Source organism: Pteropus medius, unplaced genomic scaffold (assembly GCF_902729225.1).
Source record: "Pteropus medius unplaced genomic scaffold, Ma_sr-lr_union100, whole genome shotgun sequence".
Classification (NCBI taxonomy): Eukaryota; Metazoa; Chordata; class Mammalia; order Chiroptera; family Pteropodidae; genus Pteropus; species Pteropus medius.
Window position 1 is genome coordinate 3,231,288 of NW_024344377.1, and position 21,669 is coordinate 3,252,956.

General features: G+C 39.2%; 1 protein-coding gene and 1 pseudogene across 3 annotated transcripts in view; one reads left to right on the plus strand and one right to left on the minus strand.

Annotated features, from left to right (window-relative positions):
* SEC23IP (SEC23 interacting protein) overlaps positions 1 to 15,789 on the minus strand; it is a 34,264-nt gene extending 18,475 nt beyond the window's left edge. For 2 of the 3 annotated variants that reach the window (XM_039870848.1, XM_039870849.1), the window contains exons 1-9: positions 15,540 to 15,788; positions 10,724 to 11,256; positions 9,705 to 9,924; positions 8,675 to 8,868; positions 6,216 to 6,305; positions 4,526 to 4,646; positions 3,312 to 3,401; positions 2,331 to 2,472; positions 274 to 482 (exon numbers count right to left, since the gene is read on the minus strand). In XM_039870848.1, the coding sequence (XP_039726782.1) occupies positions 274 to 482; positions 2,331 to 2,472; positions 3,312 to 3,401; positions 4,526 to 4,646; positions 6,216 to 6,305; positions 8,675 to 8,868; positions 9,705 to 9,924; positions 10,724 to 11,256; positions 15,540 to 15,702 (1,762 nt within the window). In that variant the 5' untranslated portion in view covers positions 15,703 to 15,788. Of the gene's footprint in view, positions 1 to 273; positions 483 to 2,330; positions 2,473 to 3,311; positions 3,402 to 4,525; positions 4,647 to 6,215; positions 6,306 to 8,674; positions 8,869 to 9,704; positions 9,925 to 10,723; positions 11,257 to 15,539 lie in introns of all 3 variants that reach the window. The other variant, XM_039870850.1, reaches the window with a different exon arrangement.
* Positions 15,790 to 15,841: 52 nt separating this feature from the next.
* LOC120608870 (metallothionein-2-like) lies at positions 15,842 to 20,675 on the plus strand (annotated as a pseudogene).
* Positions 20,676 to 21,669: the final 994 nt, after the last annotated feature.

Here is a 21,669-nt window from a genome sequence, read left to right on the forward strand (position 1 = left end):
GACGTTATACAAAACTTAGATATTAATCAAGATCTGATCATCAAGATCCTGGTTTTACCAAATAGCAGAAAAAATTAAAATATAAAGCATTCCTAGGTAATATGAAAGGTGGATATAGCAAAGGTAAAATATAAACTCAAAGCATTTGTTTCTGCCTTTTATAAAACTTAAAGTGTGTAATTCTCAATCTTGCACTAACAATGTCACCCACAAAGAAAGCAGTGATGACGCAACAAAAATTGTGTTTAAAATGTGGCTGTTTAACAGTTTTACCTAAACTGTGACCAGCAACAGAGACCCCTCCTTTGAAGTCTGGGTTCCGACTCATAAAGAGTGCGTGCAGACGGTTTATCTCCATTCCCACTTTTTCCACAATGGTCTGACAGTAGGTGGGGCTATTGTAAAATAAAATATCTAGCAAGGTTTCATTGGTAAAGTGACGAAAACGACCAATACTTGGTAAAGTGATTTTCTTAATATTCCTGTTCAAAAGAAAAAAACAGTATGTTCAGTTGGTAGCCACCTTAAATCTATGTATTTTTTTAAAGTTTAGACTTTGAATTCTGAAAATACATTGAGTAAAAAACCATCACACAGAGAATATGAGATCTTGCTTCCTGGCATGTCATCAGTTTGGTTCAAATAAACTCATAAAAATTAAAAAAAAAAATCTCCCACAGACTAATTATGATTTGATTTTGTAGACAGTTACAAATAAATCAAAATAAAGCAAAACAGCTGCTGACTGTGCCTGTATCTCTAATACGACTTTTGGATTCTCTGAAGAATTACAAATTAAGGCCTATGAAAATATTTTAATTTTTAAAGAAGAAAGTCTATTCTTCCAATTTATTGGAAATCAAGATACCAGACCAAACTCGTGGGTAGAAAGGACAACAGACATGTAGCGAGAAGTAAGAAAGGGGCTTAATGGGATAAAAATTCTTCCTGATGAGGATGGCCACAGCGGAGTTCGTGGACATTCATGGACAGGGAAAGAAAATACCCTCGTAACAGGGCGCGGCATGGAGGGAATGCTGTTTGTAGGAGAAGTTTTATTAAACCATGTGCCTTGAAACTTGGCGTTCACTAAAATTCGGATGTTATTAGCCCTGTGTCCCAGCATCAATATTACCTAAACTTCAAAAAAAAAATTACCAAAATCTGTGGTTCTCAGTTGGGAGCATTCAAAATTGAGTTGGGACATTTTTAGTTGTCACATTGCCTGGTGAGTGCTGTGGGCATTTAGTGGTATTTAGACTACAGATACTAACCATCCTACAAAGCTGACATGACAAAGAATTGTCTTGCCAAAAGAGTCTCCACTGAGAAACAATCATCTAAACCAGGGGAGGTTTTACACCCAGGGGACATCTGACGATGACTAGACATTTTTGCTTGTCACTTTAGGGGGAGGAATGTGCTACTGTTATCTAGCGGGTAGAGGACAGGGATGCTGCTAAACATCCCGCAATGTACCGGGCAGCCCTCTATCTAAACCTCTGTATATTAGTATTTTAAAACCAGCATAAATTTCCTAGATTCTCTTAAACATTTACAACAGGAATACATATATACATACATGTGTGCATGTGCTCACACACACGCACGCAGAAAAGCAGCATAAAAACTTAACAGCCAGTATTTAATGTGACAGAACAGGTATAAAATTAAAATTAAAAAATACATTTGTCCAACAGCCAAGATATAAAAGTAACGAAAGTTTCCATCAAAGATGAATGGATAAAGAAGACGTGGTACATATCTAAGTGGAATATTACTCAGCCATAAAAAAATGAAATCTTGCTATTTGTGACAACATGAGTTGACCTAGAGAGTATTACGCTAAGTGAAATAAATCAGACAAAAAAAGACAAATACTATAAGATTTCGCTTATATGTGGAATCTAAAAAATAAACAAAATAAAAACAAACTCATAGATACTAAGAATATTTTGATGGTTGCCAGATGAAAGGGGGATTGGAGGGATGGGTGAAAAAAGGGGAAGGGATTAAGATGCATGAATTGCCAGTTATAGAAACAGCCATGGGGATGTAAAGAACAGCACAGGGAATATAGCCAATAATATTGTAATAACCACATATGATGCCAGGTGGGTACTAGATTTATCATGGTGAGAGCACTTCGTAAGAATATAAATGTCTAATCACTATGCTGTAAACCTGAAACTAATATTATATGTCAACTGTAACTGAAATATTTTTAAAAATTTAAATACATTTGTTGAGTCATAATAAACTACTTTATAGTTTAAATTTTAAATCTAAGTTGGACTAATCTGAAAAACAGATTATCAAAATCCACAAACCTGTCGACACCAGTGGCATCCCCACCCAGGGAACTATGCCAGTGAACCGGAAGGAACTCCACTCTGCTTATTTTCTGATCGTCTAAAGATTTCTTGAAATGGGTCTGGAGCAATTTGAGAGAAACCACCCTAAAATCATCCACTTAAAAAAAAATCAGGAAAAACAACAAATTAATTAAATTGTCCTAGTTTGATAGGTAGTTAGCAATTACCTCAACTATGCCAGGATTTTTACAACACAAACTTTTCAAGAAAAAAAATAAGGATTTAGCCCCAAAATAATAAACTTAATGTTTAGAAAATTCTTTAAATTTTTCATTATTTTAGAGAAACATATAAATGACTGAAAAACGTTGAACTACCACATACAGGCAGCACGCATTGTGGGCGCAGACTCTGGAATCAAGCTACCTGCTCCAAAACCCACGGACCTCAGTGATACGGGGCAGCTTAACTTAGTATCTGGACCTCAGTTTCTCGCCCAATAGTAGGGATGACAATAATGGCACCTACACTTCAAGGTTTTAAGGGTTAAATAATACAATACATGCAAGATACTTGGCACATACCGAGTAGTCAGTAAATATGAACTATTATACAGACATAAACTTCAAAAATTTATGTAAACCAGGCAGATTCATACTTCCATTAAACAACTTCTCACAACCAGTTCACTATAAATCAGTTCAATATATGTAGGTGTTCCTAGTTGCTGGAAGTGCTCAGGCAGAGGCTGCCAGAAAGACTAAATTATTTCCAAGATCCCATCTAATTCTTTGCAGTCTAGAATTTCATGAGTTATACATGTCATAAGAACAAATCAAGTACAAATTAATAATACCCAGTGATCATTTAAATTTCCCCTTATAGTCCCTCAGCCAGTAGTATACACCTAAAAGCTATCTAAAAAAAAATGAACATTTAAAAAGTCCTTCCAAAAGCTCTCCAATCACTCCATAAAATAAAATGACTAACACTTACCACATTCAATAATGCTTCTAAAGCGCAAGTCACACACAGGTCCAATGCCATGTACCATGAACACCAAATGGTCAACTTGAGGCATCTCCCCTATGAAAGAAATACACGAATAACTACAAGCTGGAAAGTTGTTCGGGTTTTCTTAATTAAACGGCAGCATTCTAGATATCCTTTTTGTCATCGCGAACTTGCCAAAGAAATTCGTGACCTTTCTAACCTAATGAGCCTCGTTACCTTCTACCAAATTAGAAGAGAACTCAAAGTCCGTCCTGGAATAGAACGTGAGCCAGACCAAGGACTGGGGGAAGCAGGCCGTCTCTGATCTCAGAGGCTATGAATATCTGATGTCCAGCAGTTTTGTATCTACTGAGGCTCCAAAACCTTGTGATATCTTCAGAACTCGCCAGGGCACTAAACCCCACGTGGAGAAGTAATTTGTCAATATAAAACTTTAAAACCTTTCCTCCAAATTCTTCTCCTTGATTTGTTGGATTCATACATACCACATATAGGAACATCTCCAAGTTAAATCTACTATTTTACTCTGATTATTTCATTCGGATTCATGAGTACATTCATTTTGTAATTTTGTAAGACAATAAAACAAATATGAAGTATGTAATTGTCCAAGTAAAATCCTATTTTAAATGGTGTAATAGGAGAAACCAAAGCACAAACACTGGAGCAAGGGTTAGCAAACCACAGCTCATGCACCAATCCCTGCACACTGCCTGTTTTTATAAACAGTTTTATTGAAACACAGCTATGCCCATTTGTTTATCTACTGTCTGCAGATGCTCTCACACTACAGTGGCAGAGCTGTGTAGATGCAATAAGGCCCACATGGCCTGCAAAGCCTAAAATATTTATTAATTGGCCTTTTCAGAAAAAGTTTGCCACTCCTGTACTAAAGTAATACATACTAGTTGAGATATGACAAAACAAGCCCAAAAGCCTAATTTTGACCAGCACCGTGTTTCTTTAGACTACGTATTTTAGAATCTATATTACATGGTGTGTATACCTTCACAGAATTCTAAAGTAAAAAATAAACAGACAAAAAATAAATTTTTAAAAAGATATGTGCCAGTCTGGCTGATTTCTGAATGTTATGGCAGGTCATCCATATAACTTTCTTTTTCTCATCAGTCTAAAGAATGATGCTAAAATAGAGAAGTCTAGAAATTATCTTGGTCCTAACAAATAATACACACCATCAGGAATCTCATCAAGGTTATCATCGATTCCACGCTTCACAACCCTGGGCCTTGTCTGTCCATCTTGTGTGGTCCCCCATTCATCCGGCACTGATGAAGGCTGGAACTGAACAATAACCTTCAAGACGCAACAGAGGGATAATGAAAGCTCACTAGCAAGTTCATTCAACTGCAGGTGAAACAATGTATTTCAGTACATAATAAACGACTTCAGAGTACGGATAATTTACAAATCCAGTACGAGTACTGTTTCCCCCAAAACCAATTCTGTAACAGTCCTGCTAGTGTTCATTAACCATTGAAACTAAGCAAATCAAAACCAGTATTTCCAATACTTAAGTTGAAAAATAAAACGACTAAATCAGAAGTTGTATACCTTGATTTAGAAACGTAACATATAACCAATGTACTGTATTCTTAAAATAATAAAATTAAAAATCACTTAACCTAAAAAAAAAAAAGAAATGTAACATAAACACTTAAGTTTACACATAAGAAATCAAGTAAAGTTACCTACAATAGAGGAGTCTATTCACAAATTCATTTTCAGTGCCAAAAACTAATTTTCCCACCACTTTTTAGGAAGACGTATATTGTTAAATCAACTGTATTAAATAATTAAATCAAACCTGATGTCCTATGAAAATTTTTCTTTCAAAAAAAATGAATGGTATGCAAAATATTTGTACACAAAAGGTTAAAAAATCAGAAGGATAAGAGTTACCATCAACAGGAGACACTGGGGAAATGCAGAGGTAAGAAGCCTTTATTTTTCCTTTGATACCTTTTTATACTGTTTACATTTTCTTGACATATAAATGTTTTATTTTTTTACTTCAGTATCAACAAAAGCTATAGAGGTAAGTTAGAATATAGGTTATTTTCGTTTTTATACTTTTCTATAATAAATAAATAGCCTATGTTCTGAGAAACTACTGTGTACCAAGCACTATGCTAAATGCTTTTGCACAAATTACCTCACTCCATCCAAAATATGGCCCTGGAAGGTAAATCTTCCAGGTGAGGAACTTGGAGCTCAGAGAGATTAAGGATGGTAAATGAAAGAATGTGAACACCACTAATCAATATCTTAAAAAAAAAAAAAAGACAAAGAAAAGCTTCTGAAGACAATACAAAGAGGAAGAACATATTTTACTTCTCGAAGATTGAAACAAACCCTCATCAAGGGCAGGGGGTGGGCAAACTACGGCCCAGCCCATAGGCCAAAACTGGATCGTCGCTTGATTTGACAAATAAAGTTTTATTAAAAATAGCCAAACCCATTGGTTTATACAATGTCTGTAGCTGCTTTCAGGATAGAGGATAGAGTTAATAGCTGCGACAAAGACCACATGGCGTATAAAGACTTAAATAAATACTTATTCTTTAGCCTTTTACAGAGAAAGTCAGATGACCCCTGATCAATTGCAAAAAAAAAAAGTTTATCAAGCAGCTTCTATGGTACATACCAAGCTTCAGCTAACATGTTGCCATACACAGGAACTTCATGAGACAATTTTAAATTTAAATTTCATTTTTGTTTCTATGATCAATGTGAACTTAAAAGCAATGCACTTGTTATATACATGTATAACCTAACTGCAGAAATTAATAAACATTCATCAAATATATTTGGCAAAATAATTATTTAAATGACCCTCAACACTTTCCTATCTTAAATGATTACCTTGGGATTGTGTATGACAATTGTCTCTCCACTTGGAAACTCCAATCTGCGGTGCCACTGATTCGTGGTTACAGCTTTTTTATATTCAGCCTACAATAATGGAAACAGTATATAATCCATTATGACAGATCTATATCATATTAAGGAAAATTGTGGAAAAAAATTATAACTATCATGGTAATAAAAATAACAGTAATAGAGCTCTACTATACTTATCACTTTACATATATTATCTCATTTAACTAATTACTCTCGATCATTCCTAAAAAAATATCATCCCCATTACACAGAGGCAAAAATCAAGATTTAGACAGTGTTTCCTAGAGCTACCATAACAAAGTGCCACAAACTGAGTGGCTTAAACCGACAGAAATTTATTGTCTCACAGGTCTAGAGGCTCAGAGTCTGAAATCGGGGTGGCAGCAGGGCCATGTTCCTTCTGAAACCTCTTGGAATCTCCTTCCTCACCTCTTCCTAGCTCCTGGAGGTGTGCCGGCAATCTTCAGGGCTGACTGGCTTACAACTGCATCACTCCAATTCACCTGCCATTCTCTCTATGACTGACTTATAAGGACACAAGTTGCACTGGATCAGGCGCTCGCCCTATTCCACTATGATCTTGCCTTAAATAATCATATCTGCATCGACCCTATTTCCAAACAAAGTCACATTCTGACTACTGGATGTTGGGACTACAACATATCTTTTTATTTGGGGGAAGAGGGGAGGACACAATTCACAGTTGCATGAGATTACACATGGGTAAGTAGCAAAGACTAAACTGTGGTTCACTCCCACCACAGCTTTCTGACACCAAGGACCTGACTGTTCAACCATTCCCTTGCTCTTCCTCCAGATATACTACCCTGCTTTCTATAAGGCAAGAGTCTGAGGATCTCTTGAAGAAAGATTCAAGACAAGGTAAGGGAAACCTCTGGTACACCCAAGGTCCAAAATCTTTTTTTTTAATTAGTAACAGTTATTATCTGGCAATCATGTCAAAATAGAAGAGTTTTTGTCTCCCGGACAATAGTAACAATTGCTCTAAATCAGCGCCCATCCATCTGACACTCTTCCTCACTTTAATTTTTAAATATATTTATTTATAATTTTTAAAAGAAAGATCACAAAAATGAAATGTTTAAAGATAAGTTTCACTATCTCAAGAATTATTTTCACTTCTTCATATTCCCTTTCAATCTATATAGCTCTGTAATAAATCTTGTCTGGTAGACATATCATATTCTTCAAAATGGTCTTGGTTACTCTTGACACTTTGACCTTCCACATAAAATTTAGGAGCAGTTTACAAATTTTACTTAAAAAAAAAAAACAAAAAAAAAACCCCGATGTGATTTTGATTGGGATTACATAAAATTTACAAAATAATTTGGGAAGGACTGACATCTTATATCAAGACTGTTGCATCTACGAATATAATACTTAGCTCCATTTCTTTGAGGTCATCTTTTACGTACTTCACTACAACTTCATAGTTTTTCTCCATAAAGCCCATACATATCTTTTGTTGGACTTTTTTCCTACTTAACTTTAGTTTTGATAGTGTTATAAATAGTATCTTCTTTTTTATTATGGTTTCTAACTGGTTATTCCTATTGTATAGAAACGTTATTGATTTGTGCAGTAAGTCCTCACTTAACGCTGTCAATGAGGTCTGGGAAACTGTTACTTGACTGTCAGCTCTAAACAGAACATAAGGCCTGATCCTTGCTTGAAGCTATTCAAATATGAACTAGGGAAAATTAACATTTAAAGGCCCTTTTGCATGTTAATATTAGTGTTGTTTTAAAGTTTAATGTTAGTGTTGGTTATACCAGTTTTGATAATTCCCACATTAAAAAATAGTAACTAAAATGTTCTAGATTTCATTTCCTAGGTAAGCTGTGGAATTCATTTATTTCAAATATTTAATACGTAAATGTTAAATTAATTAAAATACTTTCAATATTTAATACTTTAACGTTAAGTAGAATTATCGTAAGAAATAAACACAATTATCTAAAACAACATTAACCATCAGTTTCAAGACAGCGAATAAGTCTCAGGACGGTTGTTCTTTCTCTGCTCTATATTCACTTTCGTAAGTCAGAGGATAATTTCAAGCCTTTTACTGAATATTAATTTGAAAAGCATCTATATGCTCGGCATGTATTGTCAACAACAGATCCCAGCAGTCTAAGTTCTTTCGAAGGTTTGATAAAAGTGCCTTAATAGATTTGTGACGTGCCCCTGAAAAACATTCTATCTTTGGGTACTAAGGCCACCGTTAGCACTTCGTGACTGATGACACCACTGAAAAAGCAACTTTTGTGCACAGAATCAAGATAGGCTCTCTTGTAAATAAAGCCTGCGCCATTGTGAATGGTGTTAAATGGGCTCCAATGTATACAGGGCCCACATTTTTTAAAGAGAAGCATCAAGGAATAAAGCCCACGTACCTCTAGTTTCTCACTGAACTCCTCTGTATAGGGAATAAACCTGCTATCTGTGTCCCCTTTGTAAAACCAGGTACAGCGTCTCACTTCGGCTGGCTCCTCTTCCCAGTACACAGCCTTCCTCACTCGGTCATAGAGGTAAACGTCGTAGCGCCCTCCGTCCGTCCCCAGAACCACACTCTCGGGGTCTGGCTGGACTGGAGCACAAGTCCACATTTTAACCCAACAGTTACAAGGTATATTTCAAATTAACAAATGAATACAGTGAATACAGTGACTAGCTGACCCTTAAAGACAAAGAACTAAGCTCACTTTTGTCTAAAAATAGAAGTTCAAGATTAATCTGTGCTGATCTAAATTATGATCCTTCTTAAGAAGAAATAGCCAGGGTGAAATTTTAAAACATGACCATAAAATAATTCAAATAACTGGTGGATTTTTAAAAATCAAATCAACAATGCTCCATGAAGTATATTTCTAAAGAATATTAATAGGTAATTTTAAAGTACCATGATGAAATATGATCAGGACAAACAAAGAAACATATTTCTATACTGCAAGACTCCTCAGAGCCTTAACACACTCCTGTGCACTATCTCAAAAGTAGATGGAGTTACGGCACTTCCAAAATTCACCTAACCATGGAACACTTTTTTCACAGCATCTTCAGAAAGAAAAGTTCCACAGAAAAACACTTTGTAAGTGCCCTGTCACTACAAATGAGTAAAGGAAATAAGAAAATTGACACCCCCAAAAAAAGGAAAACAAGAAAGAAAACTGACACCTGAATTATATGAACTACTCCATTTCTCTGATTTAAAACGCCTTCAAACAAGGAAGAATGTTACTAAAATATTTCTTCAAATACCTTGCTCGAATAACTCGAGACTTATATCAGTATCATCATCTTAAGGTACAGAGTTTGGTGGGGTCTCCAAAGATTAAGGAATTTGACGTTCACAAAAAGCCATAGATAAATACTCTTTGTTTCTTCTCTTCCTACAGTCAGATATGATACACGCTCAGTGCTTACCTGAATTATAGACTTCTTCAAGATTCAGAGAGTCAAACATGCTGAAAGGCATCCACAGTTGTTTGTATTCTACCTCCTTGCAGTAAAACCAGTGGGGCTGAACAGGTTCATATTGGTTTTGAAGTATAAAAGGAGGTGGCACTTGCACAGAGGAACCCACAGGTCTAGCAAGTGCCTGCTGTTGTGGAGGGGACAACCCTGACTGCACTGAAGGAGGAACCTGGAAGGGACAAAAAAATTAAGACCATGATGTTTGTTCGAAGGAAAAGTTTGATCTATGCTTTGGGCCCATTACCAAGAGTTTGTGTATTGTTATGTTTTAAATTAAATAAAATGAAGCCCATTCTTTATCCCCAAGAGTAAAGTTAGGTTACATTCTTGATTTTAATACTGCTATCTCTGCCACTTTGGGTTGGGTTCTTAATTCTTTCTTTTAATTGGTTCTCTTTTTTTGATTTAGTTGATTTCTCTGTGAAAGTCAGTTGAATAATTAGTTGGAGAAAAAGCATAAGGGAATTTCATAAAATTTACCCAAGACAAATGTTATTCCACTACTCTCCTAAGACAGTTTAATTGTCTGGATCCAAACTCCATGAATGTAAATAAAAGAAACTACTAGGGTAATCAATTTTAGTCCTCGTAAGTGAGTGTTTCGATTGAATAGTGTAATTAAAAAATGAGAAGCTGCAATCTTTAAAGATAATAATTGCTTCAACTCTCACATGTCCTTAGATCACATTTATTATTGGCATCTTACACTAAAATCTGGAAGTACTGGCATAGGTTAACTCATTAAAATCAATTCCTACTTCAGTAAATAAATAACAAACTAAAATGTGAACCATTCAGTGAGCTACCTTTAAAAGAATGTTAACTTCAAAGCATATACCTTAAACAGAATATCCTCTGAAAATAATCTGTCATACTGATTATAGAAAGTATAGTCCTTTTCAAAACACAGGCTAAATGAGAGATTAAAAATTGAAGTGAATAATCAGGATATAAAAACGTTTCCATACCGGTGGCAAAGATCCTGGAGGCATCTGGTACACCTGAACAGGGGATCCAGAGGGTGGAGGATGGGTGGGATGGCCTGGTGTTTGGCACTGTTGCAGCTGTGGTGGTGTAATGTAAGGATTAGCTCTGCTGCTTACAGGAGTATGGCGATAAGGATTATATCCTTGTTGGGGTATTCCTTGGGGTGGGCTCCCAAAATTTGAAGGAGGGAGGCTACTTGGCTGAGAAGGCAGGTAAGTATTTATTCCCATCTGTGAAGAAGGTGGAGCACCGTACTGAGCCTTCGAAACCGATGGTGGAAAAGCATTCGACACGTCTTGGGATCCAGTGGTAAAAGGGAGAGCAGCTGGGGGCTTAGAGAATGCTGACTGTCCAGCTGATATGGCTGCGGTTGTTAACGGTGACTGTCCAATAGTTCCAAAAGGGTCACTACTGCTTGATACCTGAGAGAAATAGCTAAATGTCTGTGGGGTGGATGTGTGAGCAGAAGTCTGACCAAGGAAGCTGTCCTCCTCACCAACATCTGTGGAATCCTCTGAAAGGGACAGGAGAGCAACGGTTTATGCTCTCATTCTGCAGATATGATTCTACACAGCAGATCTAACCCCTGTACCTCTTATTTTGTCATTCAAATGTAAATTTCTGCATTACAGAAAAAAACGAACAACTTTTTCTTTGAAAACTTTTCTTTAAAACGAAAAACTAGAAAATATGAGTAAGAAACAAGAAAAGAAGTAAAAGTTATAATTCATTTCTAAGCCCACCACCCAGGGACAATCACTGTTAATATTTTAGTACATACCTTCCCAACCTTTTTAAGTAAACATAAATACATATAATCTATTTTGTAAATATATATAAATTATACATACTTTTATGTAAAGTTTTTTAAAATAAAAATCTATACCTGCTATTTTTACATGTTCTTTTGAATGTTCTTTTTCCCTGGTAAGAAATCAAATATTATTCCATTACCCAAATACACGTAATTTTACTTCTACAGTAACGACAAGAAACCAAAGTACAAACATTACCTCTGTTGACAAGAAGAGGTGTGTCAGGGCTCTTACCTACAAAGCACTCACTGTACAAATGCACACGTGGTATTTGTATTCACAAGGCAAAGTAGGTCAACCATGAATTGCCATCCCTAAAATCGCAGAGTATCACAACCAAGTAATTCATCATTATAGAATACCAAATCACTAAAAAAGTCATTTCTAACCAAGGGAAGCTCTCTTCACTTCCCTTTGTCCAACTTGATCTTCACTGCAGGTGTTAACAGCACCAAACTATCTTCACTTCCGCTACGGAGTCCTACGATAAAAGCATTTTCCCTCTGCCTGGCCTCAAAAGTCCAGCCCACTCTTCCTTACTAAACTTTCATGAGCCCTCAGCTCATTGTAACTTTCATTTTCCTCTCCCTAATCAGATCAGAGGGGTGGACCCACTCCCAGCACACAGGCACACTGTGGTCCCTAACCTTGAGACCTGCCAAAGGGCCTTCTTTCAAGCTCCGGGCTCCTCCCTGACCTGCTGAAAGAGCCACTGGTCTTGCAGAGATTCTGGCGTGAGCTTCTAGGTTGCTGCCATTATGTTTCATCGATTTAATTAAAATAATCTACTATTCAAAATACTCCTCTTTTTGAAAAGAAAAAAAAAATTAAAAAAATATTCCTCTAGGTTGTTTCTTTGTAACTAAAAATATCACCTGCTCAAGGCCCTTGGTCTTGTACTATTCCACTTTTCTTACACATGTCCAGTTCCCACCATCTCTTTCCAGTCATGTAAACCTCATTTGGACTCACCTGTGTTTCTCAGTTCATCTGTCAACAACTGAAAGCATGGAAAAACCTCTGTACTATCTTTTATCCTTTAAGACAACTTGGGGATCTTTTTCTGATTATCATCAATTACAAATGAAATGCTGATCTCACTCTGATGATGGTCCCACCTCAGGGGCCTTTTCTAATTAATGTGGATACATTTGACATTAAGACCCACTACTTTAATGAACACCTACCTGTATGCTTGTGACACTCCCAACTCTGTCTCAAACCAAGGGTGTTATCTTTAGTTCCAGGAGCTATTTTCCAACTGCTTCCTCAATACTTTTGGCAGGCTCAGCCACATATACCCCAAACTTAATAAGCCTAAAATGGAATTTAACATCTTCACTGCTCCCCTCCATGTGCTCCTTTTACCACATCTCAATATCTCAAGAGATATTTGCGATATCCATCCCATTCACTCAAACCAGAATCCTCATCTATCAGACCTCCTCCTCTTTCTCATACCCTTCATTTAATCACTCAAATCCTCATTCAAAAAATATATACACAGTATCCATTACATGCCAAGCACAGAGCTAGGTCTTGGGGCTAAAACTGAATGAGATAAAGGGGCCCCTCTGCGCTGACAGAGCAGACTGTCTGGCCTCCAGTGTGTCACTAAGTCCCAACGATTTTATAGTTGAAAAATCTTTCACATCTGTTCCCTGCTCTTCATACCCAATGTGGCTGACTAGAGCACCATCCACTCCTGCCTGACTCCAGGCTGACCGCTCTTGCTACATCAGCTTTACTCCAGCACAATCTCAGAAAACACCAATCTTTCCGAAACACACCTTTAATTTTGCTGCCTTGTATAAAATCCTTCAAAGACTCCCCCTACTCCCCATAAGATGCCTTCAAACTTCTCAATATGTTAAATGACGCCCCTCCCCTGCACACACTGTAGTCACACTGATCTACTGGGAGAGAGGAGAGGGGACAAGGAAAGAGAGGGAAAAGGGAGGAGGGATGGAGGGAGAAGGAGAGGAAAGAGAATGTGAGCACCTACCACCAAATCCCACCCAATCTGCAAGTTTCTTACACTTCAGACTTTACATGTGCCTATCTCTCCAGACTCTAATTTCTGTGTATCTGTCAACACTGAGAGGAAGAATCACTTCCTCTGTGAGGCCCTGAAGACCTAAAGGATTTCCTCTCCCAGGTCAGCCAGCCTGAAACCCACAGCTCTGACAGCGGCCTATCAATCCCTCTCTCTAGCCATTACAAACCAGCATGACAACTATTTGCAGTCAGGTAGTGTGTTTATGTATACTGAGCAGTCATTGAGGGCAACGCTATCTGCTCTTCGTGTCTCCCGGACATCTGGAACAGGGCCTGGCAAACGGAAGCTGCTCAACCCATGTTTTTTGAATGAATGAAATTGTTTCCTATGTGTCTCTTTCACTGAGTTGACTGTTGCTTCCAATGAGACAGGCTCTTTTGTCCTTGGAAATTCTCTGAGTTTCTAATGATCAAATCTCTTTCAGAGACGGAAAAATAATTGTTATAAAATTTTAGTTCTAAAAGCTATTAATTTTCTCATTAAAAAATAAGCTATCTCTAAGAAATACGAGTCTCCAAGATAGGTACAGTTATCCTGTACTTGACAATGGAAATGTTTAGCACTGACACACACAAACCAAATACTGTATAGCAAAGAAGATGGGCATGAACCAAACATGTGTGAAGCAGAAGATGATATAAAAGCCCCATATTATTCCTGCAACCTCCCACAGCATTCTGCTCCAGCCATGCTAGTTCTTCACCAAAAATGGCAATGCCTAATCTTCCAGCCACACTGTCAAAATGAGACATACATATTCCTGACTCCCATCTTTTCATTCATTCAATAGATAGCCATTGAAAATTTGTTCTACAGCATCCCAAGCACCGTTCCAGGTATAAGTTCCTGCTCTCATGGAGCTTACATTCTAGTGGGATAAGATGAATGAATATGTGTACGTGTCAGGTGGTGATAAGCACCAAGAAGAAACAAAACACAAAGAAAAGGGAATCTGCATGGACAACTGCCTCCAGTTTGCCCTTCTTCGCTTCTCTATGAAACTGTCCTTAGACCTCCAAGCAAGATAAATTATTCAATGGAAAAGTGTTCAGCATTTAATGAAGATCTATGTGCTAGGCACTAAAGATCCTAGAAATAAAAAGGTAAATAAGTCATTGCTGCAAACCTCAAGAAGCCCACAATCCAAAGAGAGGCATGTTTATTTCGCAAACATTTACATAATACTATGTGCGAGGGCCCATATTCAATGCTTTACAAAAATTAATTCACATATCGTTACAACCCAATGAGGCAGCATACAACAGAAATTGAAGCAGAGAGGTAAAGTAACATGCTTGAAGTCACACAGCAAGTTGCTGGCAGGGTCAGAGCTGGAACACAGTCTGTGCTCCTAAACACCATGTTCCCTCTGGGTTATGCCACATAATCGTTATAAAGCAATCTCCCTACAATAATAAAGATGTGAACGAGGAGCTAAGGTGCGCATAGGAGTGGGGACCTAAGAGAGGAAATGATGCACCGTTTTTGAAAGATGAGGATTGCATTCTGCACCTCTACTTTGCAAAAATTATATGCCAATCCTAGGGAGACATCCCATTATATCCTACTGTAACCTAGGAGAGGGAACACTATCTGATTTATTTGCATTCCCTGCAAGTACCTGGCTCACCGGTAGGTGTTCAACAAAAACTTGTGGAATGCCAGCGCAGGAGTGCCCGGCACTCGAAACAGAGGGCTCCTTCAGCGAAGAACAAGCCTTATGACCCGGCCCCTCGCCTTCAAGATCCCAAAGCACCCAAGCCAGTCAAACTTGGCCACTGATAACCCTGGCCCGTAACCCAGAGGGTCAGATGCAGGCAGGAGGAAAACCTCCAGTCCGCCCCTCGTCACCCCATGCCCTCGCCCGCCTCCCAGCACACACTCGCCCGAGCGGACTCCCCCCTCCCCCCCTCTCCTCACTACCTCCGGGCAGGAGCAAGGAGGCCGAGGCAGCGGCGGCTTGGGTGACGGGGATGAAGGGCACGTTGAAGCTGAACTCCGTGGCCGAGGATGAGAAGAGCAGATTGGTGCCCGACGAGGACATGGAAGCGGCACCGCCGCCACCGTTAGGTTTTCTATCAGCCATGGCTGCGGCCCACCGTCCGTTACACGTCTCCGGGCAGCCGGTGCGGCACCACCGGCCGGAAACCAGTCACACTCGGGACCCGCACACTTCCGCACTTGCGCACAAGGGCCGGAACTCCGGGCGGCTGGACAGCGGCCCTCTCCCTGCCCCTGGCTGGCGCCGCCAAAAGTTAAGATGGCGGCGCCGGCTTCACGCCCGAGTGCTGGCACGTGACACCCTCAGCCGCCGCCCGGGCGCAGCTGGAGGCGGAGTTGGAGGCTGGGTCAGGATCGTGGGAAAGGAAGCCCTGCCGGTTCGGAAACAAGGAACGAGTTGACGCTGGAAGTCACGGATTGTGGGGCGCGTTGGGCTTTCTAAAAGTACTGACGGGAGCGTTTAACTGGGAAAGATTTGGAGGAACAGCGGAAACCTGCAGGAGCAGGTAGCAGAGTGCTGTCCGCAGACGGAGGTATGTGAGCCATCAGCAGCCAAGGCCTAGGCAAACTCACCCATTCTAGCACCCACATCTAACCCGCCCACATGTCTTTCTGGACAGAATGGAACTCTTGTCGTGGGCCCAGAAATAGAAATGGTAAAACTTTTGAAGGTTTTAAACCATAAAGGTTAAAAAAAAAAGTTTAAAAGAGAGACCACATGATTGAAATTTAGGGGTGTGACTTTTTAAATAGCTTTCTATATATGTCTACAATGATCTGACTAGTCCCAAAATCACTGCGGATAATGTGGGTCTAATTGTCCTTTTTCATATAGTTAGAGATTATGAAAAAAAAAAAAGATAAGCAGCTTCTTGGAGAGTGGGAGGAGATAGAAGAGGCCTCTGAAGAAGCTTTCACATCTATGTAGAACCTTTCTATTAATTCAATAACTATTTAGTGTGCTTAGTGACAGATAAACAACACCAGACACTAATTAAAGCAGTAAGAATAGATTTTATTCAGTATTAACTCTTGCAATAAAGAAGGTACATCGTGAACTAAACTTTCCCAAAACAAAAGGCTCTAGAATTTTTAAAGACTGTGCTAAGGCAAAGGCACTGAAGGGTGGCAAAGGGTGTTGGTCCATGTGACTAGGCCACCTGGGTTTATTAATTGGCACTTATCTGGAGGAGCAACAAACTTTTCTTATCTTTATGATAGGCAGTGGTACAAGTTAGACCAAGGTACCCACCAGGCTGGGAGGAGATAGCTCTCAGGTTCCTGAGAAGATATTTCTGGATGACAGAAGATGTGTATCTTAAAGGGGCGGAGAAAGGATTTACAATTGCAAGCTTTCTAAAGGAACTGCCTTAAGAAAGGGTTCAGGAGACTGTATGCCTATCGCCAGGTTTTGGCTAGAACAAACAGTAAATTCTCCTGGCAGTATTGAGCTTTCTCACACAGGGATAGAGGTCCTCCTAGACACATGATCTTAAGCTGCTGGAAGCCATGCTGAAGGCTTTGGCCAAGGGGAGAGTCTTTGTCATGAATACGAGCGGACAAGGTAGTGTACTAAACAATGGGGGTACTGTGGTATATAAGGTAGACACAGGACCCTTCCTTCTTGGAGATTGTCATGTCTGTCAAAAAGACACCTAAACACATAATAATAAACTAAAGTGTGATGGCTGTTACAGTGTAGCATTTCTCAACGTGTGTTGTGTTATGTGGAGTAGTGATACCGTCAGGAGAGAGCAGTATAACCCTTCTGTGAGGAGTGATAGCAAATTTCGAACAATCAAGCCATCAACAAAAGACCTACCTAGTAACATGAAAGGCTTCCCTGAAGAAGAAAAATTAAAGTTAATACCTGAAAGAGTTAGTAGAAATTATCTGGAAAAGCTTGGGGAGGAGGAGTTGGAGGAATTGGTAAGAGACAAGTTCCAGATAGAGTACATAGGGCTCCCCTGAGATCCCACCATTGGGTGTTAAGAGAAACATAGGTTAGAGCATGGATGGAGCCCAATGAGCAACTGGGAGAAAGTTGGAAGATGAGATGAAAACTGGATGAAGGCCAGGTGATGCAGAGTCTTACAAGAGCAAAAGGGAGTCAAAGAAGGGTGTAAAGGAGGGTGGAGAAACAATAACATTTGGTCTGTAGAAAGTCCACTCTGACTGCAGTGTAATAAAACAGATAAGGAAAGAGCAATCCTGGAAGTAGGACAAGCCGTTGGCAGGCTGCTGAAGTAGACCAGCCGAGCAAGGATGGTGGCTCAGATTAAGTGACTGCAGTAGGAATGAACAGAAATAGGAATAATTTCTGGGGAAAGATGTCAGACTGAACAGATGTATCTTCATTTTCTTCCTCCTGAAACTGTTGAAAACACAAATGGGTTTGTTTGTTTTTTTTAAGCTTAAGTCCATACGGATGGGAAGAATGAGAGAGGATGCTACAGCAACAGCATTTGGGAAGGCACCAAAGAAAAAAAAAAATGGACAAGTACTAGATGATTTAGAAAATCAGTAATGGGGAAAGCTCAAAGACAACTTTATTGGCACCATAGAATCACCAAAAGTTATGTGACCTGCTAAGAACCTCAGGCACCTCAAGAAGTGGCAGTGAAGGGAAAGAGGTCCTGTAATTAGGAGGATTGGTTAAAACTAGTTAAGAAGCTATTAGGTCCCCTCCCCCACTTGAGTAACTGGACTTTTGACGTCCTCCCTTTAGGAAAATAAAAACTAAACTTTTCCTTCTGGAGAGAATAAAACAAAAGGATGATTAAGCAAATATGTACATACTGAATAATAAAACAATTTATTCCACCACCCCAGCCCAATTTCTCTACTCAGCTTCAAGAACACTAGCTGCCAGGTCTTCAGTGTCTAGGAGGAGAGTAGAAGAACCTTTTTTGGGTCGTGAGAACAAAAGATCTAGAGATAGTGAATCAGGGTTTCCCAATAAGACACACCAGCCAGATCACCCCGTAATTAAGCTCACAGTCAACAAGCCCCAGAATACACCTTCCACTAGCCCACGTATTTCTTCACCACTTGTTTTAGACTACGGGCCTCACCTCAACTCAAAATGAACCCCAACTGCTTCTGCCGCTCTGGTGGCTCTTGCATCTGCAATGGCTCCTGCAAATGCAGAGTACAAATGCACCTTCTGCAAGAAAAGCTGCTGCTCCTGGTGCCCCGTGTGTTGTGCCGGGTGTGCCCAGGGCCGCATGTGCACAGGGGCATTGGACAAGTGCAGCTGCGGAGCCTGATGTTAGGAAAGCCAGCTCCAGACGGAAACAGAGCAATGTGTACAGACCTTTATCATATTTTTTCTTTTTTCCTACTACCCCGACTCTCTCGATACATTCCCGTTTCTATGAAATATTAGCATGGCAGTGTAACTGGTCCAAAGTCCGTGTGCCCCACGCTGCAAAAGACCAAAACTCAAAATGTCAGAGTTTTGAGTAAAGGAAGATTTATTAATCGAGAAGGCACCAACCAAGAAGATGGGAGCCCTTGTGGTATCTCACATCCATGTTAAAGTACAGAGATCAGGCTTTTTTTTTCAGTCAAGGGAAGGGGAGATGGGAAGGGCAAGAAGTGACTGACCACTGCAGACATCCGAGCACCAGCAGAGGTCTGAAGAAGAATGTACTAGTTGATGTAAGTCCAGTCACAAGATTCCTGCATATCTTTGATAAACAATCATTATTTTTTTATATACTGCCCTTATCACCTCAGGAGAGGCACATTCTGATAAGAGACTGTTTTTGTAAAACTCAGGCTATTAGCAGAATTCCTCTAATAATTAGCATGTCTATATGCAACATTAAGCAGAAGCTATTAGCCTGAAGGCCATGGGAACAAGCAGGCTGGAACAAGATGGAGTCAGAGAGGCCAAGCATTTCACTCTGTTTCAACAATAAACTCATATAAACAAAGCAAAACAAACAAACACCAAAGCTCATTTATATGTTCTGAGCTCCCAATCACCTTTTTAATCCCCACACTTTAAATACAACCACCATATAGTTGAGAAGATCCTTTAACATGAAAGATCAAAACACACACAAAAGGAACAGGAAGTGGCAACTTAGAAAAAACAACCTACACAGGAAGGTAAAAAACATTAAAATTTCTACCAATAATATCTTCAGAGTGATAAAAGGATTGGCAACAAAGAAATCTATTTAAAAAGAAAAATATTCAAGAAACATAAAAAGTCAATGGAAGACAGATAAATATGAGGAAAAGTACCCCCAAAGTAAAAAAGACAAACATGGAAGCTAGGAGAGAAACCTAAGAAAATTAAGAGTGCTAGGCAAGGAAATCACATATCTGAATATTAAGAGTTCTGCTAAGAATAGAGACAGAAAATGCAGGAGAGAAGATCATCAACCAAAAAAAAGTTTTATTCCCAGAAATGAAGGATACATATTTCTAGATTGAAAGAGTTGAGTACTCAGCACAGTAGTTAAAACCATACACACTCCAAAGCATGGAGACAAAGATCCATCAAGATTCCAGAAGGATATAAACAGATCAAATGTAAAGGAACTCAGCTCCCAATATATTTACCTCTCAAGTACCCTTTCTGAGGAAGCATATGGAAGAGATGCTCCACCAAAATAAAGGAATATGCTAAGAGTCTTCCTATGTGAAATATAGGAAAGATATGGTTAAAGAAAAAGAAGCAGGCCCAGGTTAGGGGTCACTCCCCCTCAGAACAGGAAACCAAGGCTTAATTGCAGTTTCAGCCCCTCCCAGGAATGGACTTTAACCCAAACAGCCTGGAATTTCCTGATCAACACTAGTGAGGTAATCTGCCTGATAAGACCCCTACCTTCCTTTCCCCAAAGGTAGGTGACCTTGCCTGAAACAGTTTTTCAGGGGGTTTTGTTTTGGTTTTTTTTTTTGCTAATAACGTCCTTGTCCCACCTTCCTGTCTATAAAAGCCTTCCATTTTGTACAGCTCCTCAGAGCACCTCTCTGTTTACTAAATAGGATGTTGCCCAATTTGTGAATCATTCAATAAAGTTAATTAGATCTTCAAATATACTCGGTTGAATTTTTGTTCTTTAACATATTTGGTGGCAGCAGTGGGATCCGAAACAAACTTCTGAAGGCATTCAGGGACAAGAAACACAGCCATAGTACCCCCAAACCCCTTGAGTTCAATGTCTTTCTCACCATCTTTGAGCACAGGGGTAAGTTCCTCAAAGTTCTGAGCTTTACTTTCTTTCCATCCAGCTCCCAATCTAACCTGCTTTTCAGTAGAGGGCTTAGCAGGTCAGCTTGAGCTGGCAGACCATTCCGTCCACAACACAAAGTCCCTAGCCTTTGGTTTAGTCCCCAATTCCCCAGTTGTTTGGAATCCATTTCTTCAGTTCCAGTGCACAGTCTATGCAAGTTTGTTTTCCTCATCTTAAGGCTTAGAACACTTTTCCCTCACTTTTCACCTAGCTAATTCTCATTTATCTTTTAAGTCCTAATGTAAATGTCACATTTTCAGAAAAGCTCTGAAGCACCCTTCCCCCTTACCCCCCAACCTCCCCTCGCAGTAGTAGATGGTGCTGTTCATTCCTCTTACAGAACTTCACTTTTTCTTGCCTTGTACATATCATGGTTGTAAATGAATAATTACTTAGTAATAAGTCTCACTGGACTGTACATTCCATGAGGGCAACGATGGTCTCTTTTTTTCACCCCAGTATTTCCAATGCCCTCAGTAGTAACTAACTTGTAGACAGAGTTACTTAATGCCCTCCTTAAAAATATGGACTTGCAATGAAGGCAGAATTGTGATTACTGGTGGATAGGAAAAAAAATCTTGCCATGGAGATCTACCTTCATGGACCCTCCCCTGGCCTTTTAAATTTTCATAACTATTTATTAGTAGTATCAAAATGTCTTGCCCCAGAAAAATTAGAGGGCGAAATTGTTCACATTATAAAATAATTACATTTCATAAGGACCACAGAGTCTCTTTAAGTAAAACTTCAGCAATTACTCGTTTATTAATCACCATATATTCTACAGGAGAAACTCAAAG